This window comes from Podarcis erhardii (assembly GCF_964252035.2).
Source record: "Podarcis erhardii genome assembly, chromosome: 14".
Lineage (NCBI taxonomy): Eukaryota > Metazoa > Chordata > Lepidosauria > Squamata > Lacertidae > Podarcis > Podarcis erhardii.
In genome coordinates, this window is record NC_138503.1 from 25,856,407 (window position 1) to 25,868,886 (window position 12,480).

At 45.8% G+C, this 12,480-nt stretch overlaps 1 protein-coding gene across 1 annotated transcript in view; it reads right to left on the minus strand.

The window, feature by feature from the left end:
* IGDCC3 (immunoglobulin superfamily DCC subclass member 3) overlaps positions 1-12,480 on the minus strand; it is a 111,625-nt gene that overhangs the window by 36,576 nt on the left and 62,569 nt on the right. The window contains exons 3-4 of the mRNA XM_081838874.1: positions 5,344-5,488; positions 2,013-2,143 (exon numbers count right to left, since the gene is read on the minus strand). Of these exons, the coding sequence (XP_081695000.1) occupies positions 2,013-2,143; positions 5,344-5,488 (276 nt within the window). The remainder of the gene's footprint in view (positions 1-2,012; positions 2,144-5,343; positions 5,489-12,480) is intronic.

Genomic DNA, 12,480 nt, shown 5'->3' on the forward strand with positions numbered 1-12,480 from the left:
GTTTGTTGCACAAGACCTCCCAGTCAACTATAATTGGGTGACCTAAATTTGCTGGGATGTGATTCAATTCCACCCTAAAACAGCAATGATCTGGAAGCTGAAATACCCACAACACCCTAGTTCACTAGGCTTGGCTCCCGTGCGCAGATGTCCACAAGGGTTCCAAGGTAAAGCCACGAGGCACAATTGGTTTATTATACAATCTTTTAAAAGAGTCAGTGTGGCATAATAATGGTTAGTGTTGGACTGAGATGTGGGGAGAGCTGGGTTCGAATCCCCACTCAGCCGTGAAGTTCAGTGAGTGACTATGGGCCACTCAACGTCCCATCTCTTAGCCTAACCTACCTCATAGGGTTGTTATGGGGATGAAATGGGAAGAAGGAAGAACCATGTACACCACCTTTTAGATCCTTGGAAGACAAAGGTGGTGTTTAAATGCAATCAATCAATCAGTCAGTCAGTCAATCAATCAATCAATTAATAAAACCAGCCTTCCTATGCCCTCTAAATCCTACACTGCATGCTGCCTTATACTGAGTCAGACCAACTAGCTCAACCCTGACTGATAGCAGCTCTCCAAGGATTCAGGTAAGACTTTTTTCCAACTCCTATCTGGAGACGTCAAGGATTGAACCTGGTTCCTTCTGTATGCAAAGCAGATGTTCTATCACTGAGGTAGGTCTCTCTCCCCTGACACCAATTCACTTGCCACCCTGGACAGCTCCCCTTGGGATCACCTTAGCTCTAAGATTAAGCTGTTGGGAGAGCTGCTTGCTTGGTCAGGTTCTGCTCATCACCAAAAAGCAAGCAGTGCCAGCTTGGGCCTCAGAGGCATGAAAGGAATGCCATTTTTGGCTGGAAGTCAGCTTTGCTGAAGACCAGAGATGGAGGTTTGACTCATTCCTCCTCCGAAGGCTGGTTTCCAGCACATGTTGGTAAGCAGGTGTGAACAGCCATTTGCTAAGTGGGTGTCAAGGCTCAAGGGAGGTGGGACTTGATGGGGAAAGCAGCTTTCAAGAGGGTGCCAGAAGAAGATAATGTGTCCCTTTGGAGAATAGGGCCAGGCCAAGGCAGGCCTTTTTAGCATCCTGCCAGACTCAGGACCAACAGCTGGTCAGGCTGGGCACTAGCCAAAGGTCTTGGGCGTTCAGATGGAGAGAGCATTTGCAAGCCCAACATTCCTGCAAAGCGAGAGAGTCTCATGATGGAGCATGTCATGCATCATCTTTAAAAGCTTGATGGGCAGAATGCAGAAAGTGGTGGGACATTTCCATTGCTTTTGGCCAGTTCTGAATACCCTGAACTCTGGGACTCTGTGTCTGCTGCTGAACCTGTACCTTTTACTTTCCCGAATTAAGGTAGCTTTCTTACTTATAGGTTAAGAGCCTTTGCCTGTGTTTGATAAGTAGGAGCCAGGACTCTTGGGTTCTGCAGAGAAGTGGCTTTCAGGTACGACCAGTCTGCGGTGTTTGGGCATGAGAAAAAATGGGCCACCCCAACCATTTTGCTCCCTTCTCCTCTCTATTCCACTAATTTCCATCGAAGCACTTTGCACAAATTCAGGGCTCTCGGGTAGGATTCTGGCTGCAGAATTTCACATCCCCTGCTGAGAAGCAGCCGGCTTTACGGAGCAATGTGTTCAAGGAATGTCAACCATCTACCGCTTGCCCCTGGCAAAACAGCTCTATGCACCTGCACTGCAGAATCCGGACACAGTTGTTGTTTCAAGACTTTTGACAGGTTGACAAGCACAGTGGGCACAGCGGGCAGGGAGGGTAAAAAAAAGGGGGGGCTTTGTGAAGGTAAGCTCTATCTTCTCAGTAGTCTCCTAACCAGTGACCTCCAGGTGTTTTGCTTTCCCAACAGCCCCAGCCAGCATATGGCGTCCAGCACTATTCCAAGCACCGGTCTTAACTGCAACCAAATGAGTCACATTAATAGACTGACCTGGTAGGAAATAAGTGGGATGGACCACCTGCTTCTGCCCCCCTCTGTCCCACAAACACACCAACCTGACACAGTGAGCCTGGCTCCCCTGCTGAACTTCACATTGGCAATGTTGGTGGCAACACAGTGGAAGATCCCAGTGTCTTCAGCTCGCAGGCCAGTAATCTGCAAAACACCCTTGGGCAACAGCGTGTACCTAAAGGAGCAGGAAAAAGCAAGGGAATGAAAGTGAGGGGGGTTTCAGCATAGTAGCGGGTACATGGGTATTTAGAGGGGTAAAGGCCTGCTCTAGAATGAGGGGGCAAAGCATGCCACTCCAAACTGCAGGTGGCTGGTGATGTTTTGAATTCCTCCTTATGTTTTTGTTAAGGCTCCTTGCAAGTAGAAATCTAGCACATCCAGCAAAGAACCCTGTTATGTTAGTTTTCTGACTGCAGGGGGGTTTATTTCTTTTGTTTTCACATGGTGGACCATTCAGAGTTGGCATCCAACACCTGCGGAATGTAGTGCTGTGGTCCATTCTGCCACCTCAGCGTCCTGCCCGCTATTCGCCTGCATATGCAGGCCAGATCGAACTCTGCTTCCAAGCAGTTGCCTGAGGGGCATGCTGATAAATGATCAGTGAAAGAAAGAGATGAGCCATCACATGGTATACCTGATCTCATAGATGGTTTTACGATTCTCTGCTTTTCTAGCATTCAGTTGATGGAAGTAAATAGTTTTCCCCCTTCAGAACTGAACTAAAATACTATTTTTTTGTATGTGGTAAGCATTAGCCGAATGAAAAATGGATTGTTTTGATGATACTCTATGCATCTGTGTATGTATTTTATGGATACAGCTCTTTACTCTGGCTTTTGACACCCAATATGTATATTTTTAGGATCCACCTTATGTCTATGAACTGTTTGAATTGTTTTTAATATTGTATTTTAATTGCTATGAACTGCCCTGGAACCTTAAGAGTAAAGGGCAGGTAAACAGCAGCAGCAGCAACATTTTAATATTTGCAAGCTACTTTGAAGGCGCTGCTATAAAGCAATCAATTTGGGGCATGGGCGTAGCCAGGATTTTTGTTAGGGTGGGGTAGAACCTCAATTAGTTATGTATTTTTACTGATTTAGGGGGGCAGCTGCCCCCCTGCTCCCCCCCCCTTGGCTATGCCCATGATTGGGGGGTGGGTGGAAATAAATGGATTGAAAAATTAACAAATAACTAGGGAATGAATAATCCTCATTGATTTGCGATAAGTGGGGGAAAGGCAAGCAGGCAATGGTGCAACTCTGCAGCCAACAAACACAAACCTGAATTGCAAAATTTGTTCTGTGAATGTGCATCAAATGAGGACACTTGATTCTATGAGCACAAAAAGAGCCTTGCCAGATCAGGCGGAAGTCTCATCTAGTCCAGCATTTTGTTCTCGTGGCAGCAAACCAGAGGCCCATGGGAAGCCTGTAGGCAAGACCTGAGCGCCACAGCACTACCTGTCCCCTGCGATTCCCAGCGATGGGCATTCAAGAGGCTTGCTGCCTCTGACAGGGGAGGCAGAACATAGCCATTGTGGACTAATTCTCCTTCAGGGAATGGTCTTAACCCTCTTTTCAAGCCATCCAGTTCGGTGAACGTCGCTGCCTCTTTGGGGAGCAAATTCCACTTTGTGCTGTGCGAAGAAGTTACTTCTTTTTCTCTGCCCTGAATCAGCTTCATTTCGAATGCGCAGACACACACCCTGGGATTATCACGGGATGTTTTTCACTGACCAGTTTAATTGCCTCTGCGATTGGTTGGGGGACAGGTGAATGAAGGTGGGTTATGAATTGGAAAGTTCCCTTGCTTATTTATAATATCAAGCTTAGCGCTGCTATTATTCTGGAACACTGGTTTTCAAAGCCTGCAGCTTCGGAGAAGCTTATCAGGGGTTTGCCAGATCAGTAATAGCTGTCTATCTTCTCTGAAAGTCAGCTTGCCGACCACAGTATTTTCTTGAAAGGCTCAGCAACGGGGGGGGGGGGGGGTTGCCAGGCATGTTCTGGAGCACAGTCTCAGTTCAGTGTTGAGGTCCAATCTGTCCAGGCAAGGCAAGCACAGGATTCCCAAAAACATTTCCCAGAATCCTCTGCTGCATCCAGGCCTTGCCATGGGTCCAGAGAGGCTCATCTCACTTCCAGCTTTTGGGGACCCTAGCTACACTAAAAAAAAAAAAAAAAATTAAAAGGACAACCCATGAAAAAAAAAATAAGGCACAACTCCCTCCAAAAAAAAGAACAAGGGTAACTGGTTTGTTTATATAATCAGCTGATCTGAGAGGACACATTCATCACGGTCTAATCTTGTGCCATCAAATATATTTCTATTGGTTTTCATGAACATTTTAATTTTAACTCTTTAAAATCTATTAACAGGTAACAAAAAGAAATCCCTTTTAACAAATCACATCTCTTATTTGCGTGAATTTGTAGCTCTAAGCTGAGAGTTTTGTCACATTTTGGTCCAATTCACATGAAAAAAAGTTGTGAAGCTTATCAGATTCCAAAAGATTTAATGGCTGTCTAAATTGGAGGCCCCCTTTGCCGATCAGAAGGTAGGCAGTTCAAATCCCCGCAATGAGGTGAGCTCCCGTTGCTCGGTCCCTGCTCCTGCCCACCTAGCAGTTCGAAAGCATGAAGTGCAAGTAGATAAATAGGTGGGATAAATCTGGCGGGAAGGTAAAGGGCGTTTCTGTGCGCTGCTCTGGTTCGCCAGAAGCGGCTTAGTCCTGCTGGCCACATGACCCAGAAGCTCGGCCAATAAAGCGAGATGAGCGCCGCAACCCCAGAGTTGTCCGCGACTGGACCTAATGGTCAGGGGTCCCTTTACGTTTACCTTTAAATAGGAGGCCCCCTTTGAGGTCAAGGATCAGGCCAATTGGATCTACCTCCCCCAGTTGGCCCCAACTACTTGGAAGGGTTTTAAGAAATCAATATTTTAGTGTGGCAGCAGCCCCACTTTGGAACTCCCTGATGATTGACGCCAGGCAAATGCCTTCACTGTATCCTTTTGAGCACCTGCTGAGAGCATTTTTGTTCAGGCAAGCCTATCCAGACATGGAGAATGTTGGCATGTGTTTTAATCTGGATTTCAGTTTATTGTGAATTTTAATTATTTTTTGGATACTTTCCATAGCTGCATTTATTTTACTGATAATTCAGTTGTTTTATCCTTTTTGTAAACCACCTTGAGGTTTCATTACAATCAAGCGGTATATAAATCTTGCGATTTAAATAAATGATAGGTTCCACAGTAGATATGAAGAACTTTCCACCTGCAAGGTGTTTCTGAATAGTGCAGAGTTTGAAAAACACCCCTCTTGCAGCACTCGCAGCCCTGTTTGGAGGGAACTGGACCCACTGTCCTTACCTGTTGTTTTCTGTATTGATGGGGAGATGGTTCTTCTGCCACATGATCACAGGCTCTGGCAAGCCATGTATCTGGCACTGAAACCTGGCCACGCCACCTTCTTCCACCACTGCACTCTGGGGGTGGATGTGGAAGTCAGACATAGCTGAAAGGGAAAAGGAAGGGAAAAGTTGAAAGGAAAATGTGGGGGGAAATGTTGTGGAATTCTACTCAATATTGATCCAGAGCAGAACTCCAATGTATAGTTAGCAGAGTAAAAACTTTGCAGGATTCCCAAAAAATAGATCAGAGGCAATTGTATTTCATCCAGCAGAGCTTTGTGCTACTGAAGGCAAATGGGCAGAATGGTCACAAATCCAATACATTCAGGATTGGCACTGTCCACAAGAAATCCACTTGCAGCAGACTTAACTTAAACTTACAATAACTTATAGTAATTCTAAACCTTAACCCTAACCATGTACAGAACACCATACCAGAAGGAAGAGAGAGTGAAACCCAGGTTCCTTCTGGCCCTACTTTTATAGTCAGCATGACCTTGGCTGAAAGACATAACAGAACCAGTTTAAGCAAACTTTACTCAGTGTTAAGTTGTGGGTTGACATAGCAGACGACACAGCGATTTCTCCAAGTAGCTCTTCGTAAGCTGGAATAGAACTGACTGCAAACAGCTCAGCCGGCCTGCTTTTATAGGCAGCCGGCTGTCAACATTGTAGCAACAACAGCCCAGAGTTCCCGCCTAAAATAACTGACGTGGACCTGAGTGAAAACTATCGACAGACCTGAGTGAAAACTATATACAGTATCCCCCTGCTGGCCCAGGGTGAAACTTCACTACATAACACTCAGCTTCTCTGAAGGAATAACCCAAATATAATGAGCCTTCTGCTTGTATCCTTCATACAGAGAAGCTTCCAGAAGCCTCTTTTCTGGAATTAAGTAGAACAGGAAAGATCTCTACGCATCAGATTAATACTTTCTACACTAAGAAATGTGAACTGATAGTTACTTCTGTATTTCAAATTCTGGCGCAGCTACTGTCAGCAACCCAAGACTCCAAAAAGTGCAGCCTATGTCCATCTTTGCCAAGCTGCTGCCTTCCAGATGTTCCCAACAGCTAAATCTCCTCAGGGATTCCTGCTATGGGCATTCTCAGGAATATTCCTGCTCTGGGGTCAGGACATGGAACTTAAAAAGAGCCTGCTGGATCAGGCCAATGGCCCATTTAGGCCCACAACCTGTTCTCACACCGGCCCAACAGTGAGAAGCCAGCAAGCAGGAATCAATCACAAGAGCAATTTCACCTCTTGTGATTCGCAGAAGCATTTCTGCCTCCAACCATGGAGGAAGAGCGTAGCAATCAGGGCTAGCAGCCATTGATAGCCCTCTCCTCCTCCAGGAATTTGTCTAATCCTCATTTAAAGCTGCTCCAAGTTGGTGGCCATTACGGCCTACTGTGGGAGTGAGTTCTACAGTTTAACGTGATGTTGTGATAGGAATTTTGAGGTCTTAGATATATGGTAATGTTCATAACCACACGTACATAGATCAGCACAGGAAGACCGACCTGAAGCCATTTTGATTCCTAAACTGAGCAAATGTTTTCTCTGCAAGGTGAAAGTGAAAAAGCCTCCCCATTGTCTTTTCCTTCACAAATCTTGTCTTAAGGGCACATTTAAGATATGAATAGGGTGTGAGCCTGTGGCCTGGCGTATTTATCATTACAAAAGACTGGCCAGGCTCCCCAGGCAATCCAATCAAGTAACCTGCCAGACAGGAGATAAACAATGACAGGAGAAAAAACAACATTCAAATTTCTGTTTTAAGACCACCTTTTTTGTGGTGTAGGTGTGATGTATCTGGAGGGTGGTCTTAGGTTACACCCCTTCTGTGATGTATGTATGATGTTTCTGGGGGTGGTCTTCATCTACAGGGTGGCAATTTCAAAAGTCTTTATAAGGCCTTGCACGCCATTTTTCTGGGTCCCTCCTCTCTCCTGCAGGTGGGGGGAGCACCCTGTTTGCAACAGATCAATAAAGATCAAGCTTACTAGCTGCTTTGCTTCTCAGTACAGTATTCTCTGGTTGGCCTCTGTTATTTTCTCCTACCAATAGGGAACCTATGTAAGGACTCTATATGGGCTTTTGAATACCCCATAAGGGAAAAGGGCAAATTTTTATTTACAACAGTGTGCAAATGAGTTCTTTCGTTTGCTCTCAGTCCTTCAACATTCAGCTTCATTGGATGTCCCCAAGTTCAAGTATGATGAGAGAAACTGGTCTCTATCCACTTTCTCTACACCACACATCAATTCATGCATCACTATGATGTCTCCTGTTGCTCAATTTTCCCCTAAGCTGAAAAGCCCCAAACGTTGCAACCTCATAGTGAAGTTGCTCCATCTCCTTGATCATTCTGGTTGCTGTTTTTCCTGAAGCTTTTCCAACTCCACAATATCCTTTTCCAGGATATTTTCATCCATGCTCGTAACTCCAAAACAAAAAGCCCATCTTTAAACTGTGCCTTGTCCTCGCCCCCCTGCCAGCCTCCCCTTAACACAAAATGCCTCCTGGCTGCACATTAACACACACACACGCACACACCTCAATCTCCTTCCTTCAACACACATCAAAAATAATACATGTGCATCTCTTTAAGGGAAAGAACCAAAGACATGTCAGGAAGGATCCATCATTCATCTCCAGACTCCCATTGGGCTCCGACAGATGGGAGACTTCTTATTCCGCTTCATACATTAAACATGGGCCATATCACCCTCCTCTCACGCCCCTCTGTCATAAGCTTCAGCTCACTAAATAGGGAGGGTTTAGAAAATACAACATGCTGATTGTGCTTTTAAGGGATCCACCGTTGTTCTTCTCCGTCTTTTAACAACAAGAAAAAAACACCAAAAAACAACCCTGGTTTCAGCTGGATTTTAATGCCATCTGAGAGCATTTTATTAAATTATGTAAGCTTCTTGAGCACTAATTACATTTTATTGTGCTATGAAAAGGGCTTTGAGCAGCAACCAACCAAAGTGGGGGTAGAATCGGAACATACTTATTGTATTAGCACTCAATACTATTATACAATAGCGAGGCTCATAAGAAACATCACTCTATTTTTAGCAGTGCTCTTAGTAAATGTTTTTGTTAAATTCTACAATCTAAGTTGTAAGGGTAGCTGGAAATGATCTGCCAGGACATAGTTTTATCCTCAAGATTTTTTCCATTGTGCTACACATTTCAGTGAAGTGTTTTCTGGCTTAGGGCCCCTAGCAATGATTTCTGAATTGTTTGGGTAACCCCAGAGTTGCATGGAAGCTGATCAGGGCTTTGTGAATGGAAGTTTAGGAATGGAACCTAGGAAACTGCCCTACTCTGAGTCCCTCTAGCTCTGTATTGTCTACACGGACTGGCAGCAGCTCTCAGGCTGGGTTCTCACCTAGCTCTGCGTGGAGATGCTGGGGACTGAACCTGGGACCTTTTGCATGCAAAGCAGAGGTGTTGTATCTCTGAGCAAGGGCCGTTGGGGCTGAGTGTGTTCTTGATAAGGACCCCATTCATATTCAAGCAGGGTAACACTGAGGCCCTAAATGATGCCCCATGTTAATTGTGTTGGCACCCTAGAACATTGAATACCACTAGAAGATTGAACACCATTGCTATTAGTTATATTCATATGATGAATGAATAACCATCACAGAGCTTAAAGACTTCCATGAGCTAAATGGTCCAAACACAAAGCAGGCGTGCCAGAAAAAGCCCCCCCCCCAATGATTTGCAGGGACCAAAGCAAAACAAAAACAAACCTCAACCACCCCGAAACCATTCAAGTTCAGAAGGCATATCTGCTCTCTAGGAATCCCCAGGATAGAGGTCCTCCAGCTGGCAAAGGGTTAACCGGAAGGAGAGCTTTGTCAACAAAAACAGCCCCCCCCCCCCCCAGTGAGGAAATGGGATCTCTGTCACTTTATTTCAATAATATCATCTCTTCCAGGTAAAATTGCAGCAATAACCTCTCCTCTTAAAGACACTGGTATTAATATTTATCATGAATAAAACATTGGGAGGGCATAAATAATTCATTGATGAGGATGTTAAGTAAAATAAGGCTCTACAGTGACCCTATAATGTGGCTTTAAAGCACAGTTTTGGGTCGGATGCAGGGGGAAAGGCCACAACCCTCGCCAAAACGATTGGGTGTTTTGTTTTTGATTATTTGTGTTTTCAAATAAATAAATCATGCCCCATGCTACAAAATGTTCTTCTCTTTGTTTTTAAAACATGGGTTTGGCAAACTTTATTTACAGCTGCAAAGGAAGACGTTCCGAGCAACTGTCTTGCAGCTCAGCCCCAGGCTCCAGCAGCAAACCATCGCTGGTAGATTCTGAATGGCGGGTGGGTGGTGGTCCCATCACTGCCGTTACCGTGAGATTTCCAGTATTGCTGTGTCAGAAATGCACTGGAAACAAGCCAAAACAATGGTGTTCGCTAATTGCTCACATCTCCATTTCAATTCTCAGGAACATAGGAAGCTGCCTTATACTGAGCCCATCTAGCTCAGGGTTGTCTACACTGACTAGAAGCATAGACTCTCCAGCATTTTGGACACAGAGCCTCTCCCAGCCCTACCTAGAGATGCAATTGGAGATTGAACCTGAGACCTCCTGCTTGCAAGGCAGGTGCTCTTCCACTGAGCTACGGAACTTCTCTACTGACTGATCAATGAAAGTAGCCTTCCCCAAGTTGACACTCTTCAGAGGCTTTCGACTGCAGGAGCTGATGGAAACTATAGTTCAAAACATCCCGAGGGCACCAGATTGGAGAAGGTAAAGTTACCTCTGACCATTAGGTCCAGTCGTGGCCGACTCTGGGGTTGCGGCACTCATCTCGCTTTACTAGCCGAGGGAGCCAGCGTACAGGTCATGTGGCCAGCATGACTAAGCCGCTTCTGGCGAACCAGAGCAGCGCATGGAAACACCATTTACCTTCCTGCCAGAGCGGTACCTATTTATCTACTTTGATGTGCTTTCGAACTGCTAGGTTGGCAGGAGCTGGGACCGAGCAACAGGAGCTCACCCCATGGCGGGGATTTGAACCACCGACCTTCTGATCAGCAAGTCCTAGGCTCTGTAGTTTAGCCCACAGCGCCACCTGCTTGGATTGGAGCTGATTGGAGCTGACCCAAAGATTAAATCAATTCAAGATCATACTGCAGAAATGCTACCTTGTGTGGTTCTCTTTCCACACCATAAAAGTAACGCACGCAATGCCTGTCAAACAGGGGAGAGGCAAATCAATGGCTACTAGCCATGATGGCTGTGCTCTGCTTCCACGGCTGGAGGCAGCAATGCTCCTGAATACCAGTTGCTGGAAACCACAGGAGGGAAAAGAGCTCTTGTGCTCAGGTTCTGCTTGAAGGTTTCCTACAGGCATCTGGGTGGCCATTGTGAGAACAGGATGCTGGTCTATCATTGGTCTGATCCAGCAGGGTCTTCCTAGGATCTTAGCTGGTGCTGGCATATGCTTTCTGATCACTGAGCATATCAGTGGGTTCCGGCAGACTGGTTTCCTTCACTACCGATGCAAAGGCTTACGAACAGAGCAATAAACCCTTCTATCCTCTCCCGTTTAAGGGCCAGGTCACAGCTCCATCCATATTCATGAGAGGTTTATTCAGGCAAACAGCTTGGTCGGATCCCCCTTAATCGAACCACAAGCCAGCTCATGAGCCTGATGACAGCGGCGGCAAATCTGATATAATAAAGATGAAAACAGGTATTGAATAAAATTTTCTTTACTCCACGAAAAACTAAATTGAAGCCATTAGGAGGCAATCCGTTTTCGCTCAGCGGAGCATTAGCGATAAGGAGGAGGCTGGCCTCAATTTGGTGTGGGGAAAGGGAAACATTAACTCAATATGTCACAGTAAATCCAAGGCCTGTTAGGATCATTAAAGCACAGGCCCTGGGATCAACTGCAAGCAACGGAAAGTGGGGTGTGTGGGTGTGGGTGGGTGTGTAGCAGAGGAGGGATGAAGAGATAGAGCTGACACCAGGTTACAGGGGACTCTGGGCTAAGTGACCCTTGAAGTCCCCCAGGGGCACTAGGCACCCTCACAACATAGGACATAAGAAACACCTGCTGGATCAGGCCAATGGCCTGTCTAGTCCAGCATCCTGTTCTCACAGTGGCCTGTAGGAAACCCGCAAGCAAGACCTGAGCACAAGTGCCCTCACCCCTCTTGTAGTCTCCAGCAACTGGTATTCAGAGGCACTGCAGCCTCTGACCATTGATTTCATAATCACTTTTCATTATTTGAGAGGGCATCTGACAACACCCCCTTGCCAGCATGCAGCCCAGTAGAAGATGGTCTGTGAAGGGGAATATATCTGTCAGGGAAGCTTGCCCAACCATTAATTACCTTCCCTGAGGGTCCTCTGAAACACAATTTGAAAACCACGGATAGTGAATGTAAGAACCGTCATAGTTGCGGAGAACAAAGGTCTATCTTTGGGTAGCCAATATGGCGCTTTCTCATCATCCTATGGCCATTGGCCATGCTGGCTGCCGGGGGTTGGGGAGTCCATCAACATCTGGAAAGCACCAAATTGGCTACCCTTAGTCCAGCACCTCCCAATCTGATGCCCTCTAGATGTTTTGGACTACAACTCGCATGGAAGCTGTAGTCTAAAATAGTTTTGAGGGCACCAGATTGGGGAACACTGATCTGATCTTACATCCAGGTTCATTAAAATGTTCAGCCATTAACTTCGTGCTGTGGCTGCAAACACGTGCTTGTGGCTCAGACCAATTTGAACCATTTTTATTTTTGTTTATTATTTCTTACATTTCTAGGCCCCCTTTTCCTCCAAGGAGCTCGTGGTTCTCCTCCAACCCATCATATCCTCACAACAACCCTGTGAGGTAGGTTAGGATGAGAGACAGTGACTGACCCAAGGTCACCCAGTGAGCTTCATGGCTGAGTGGGAATTCAAACCCTGGTCCAACACTTTAACTGTGATGCCACGCTAGCTCTCATAATTCCAACCTCCTCAAAAAGAGGAGTATAAATGTCTTATTTATGCATTTACTTACTTACTTACTTACTTACCTACTTACATCTTTTTCA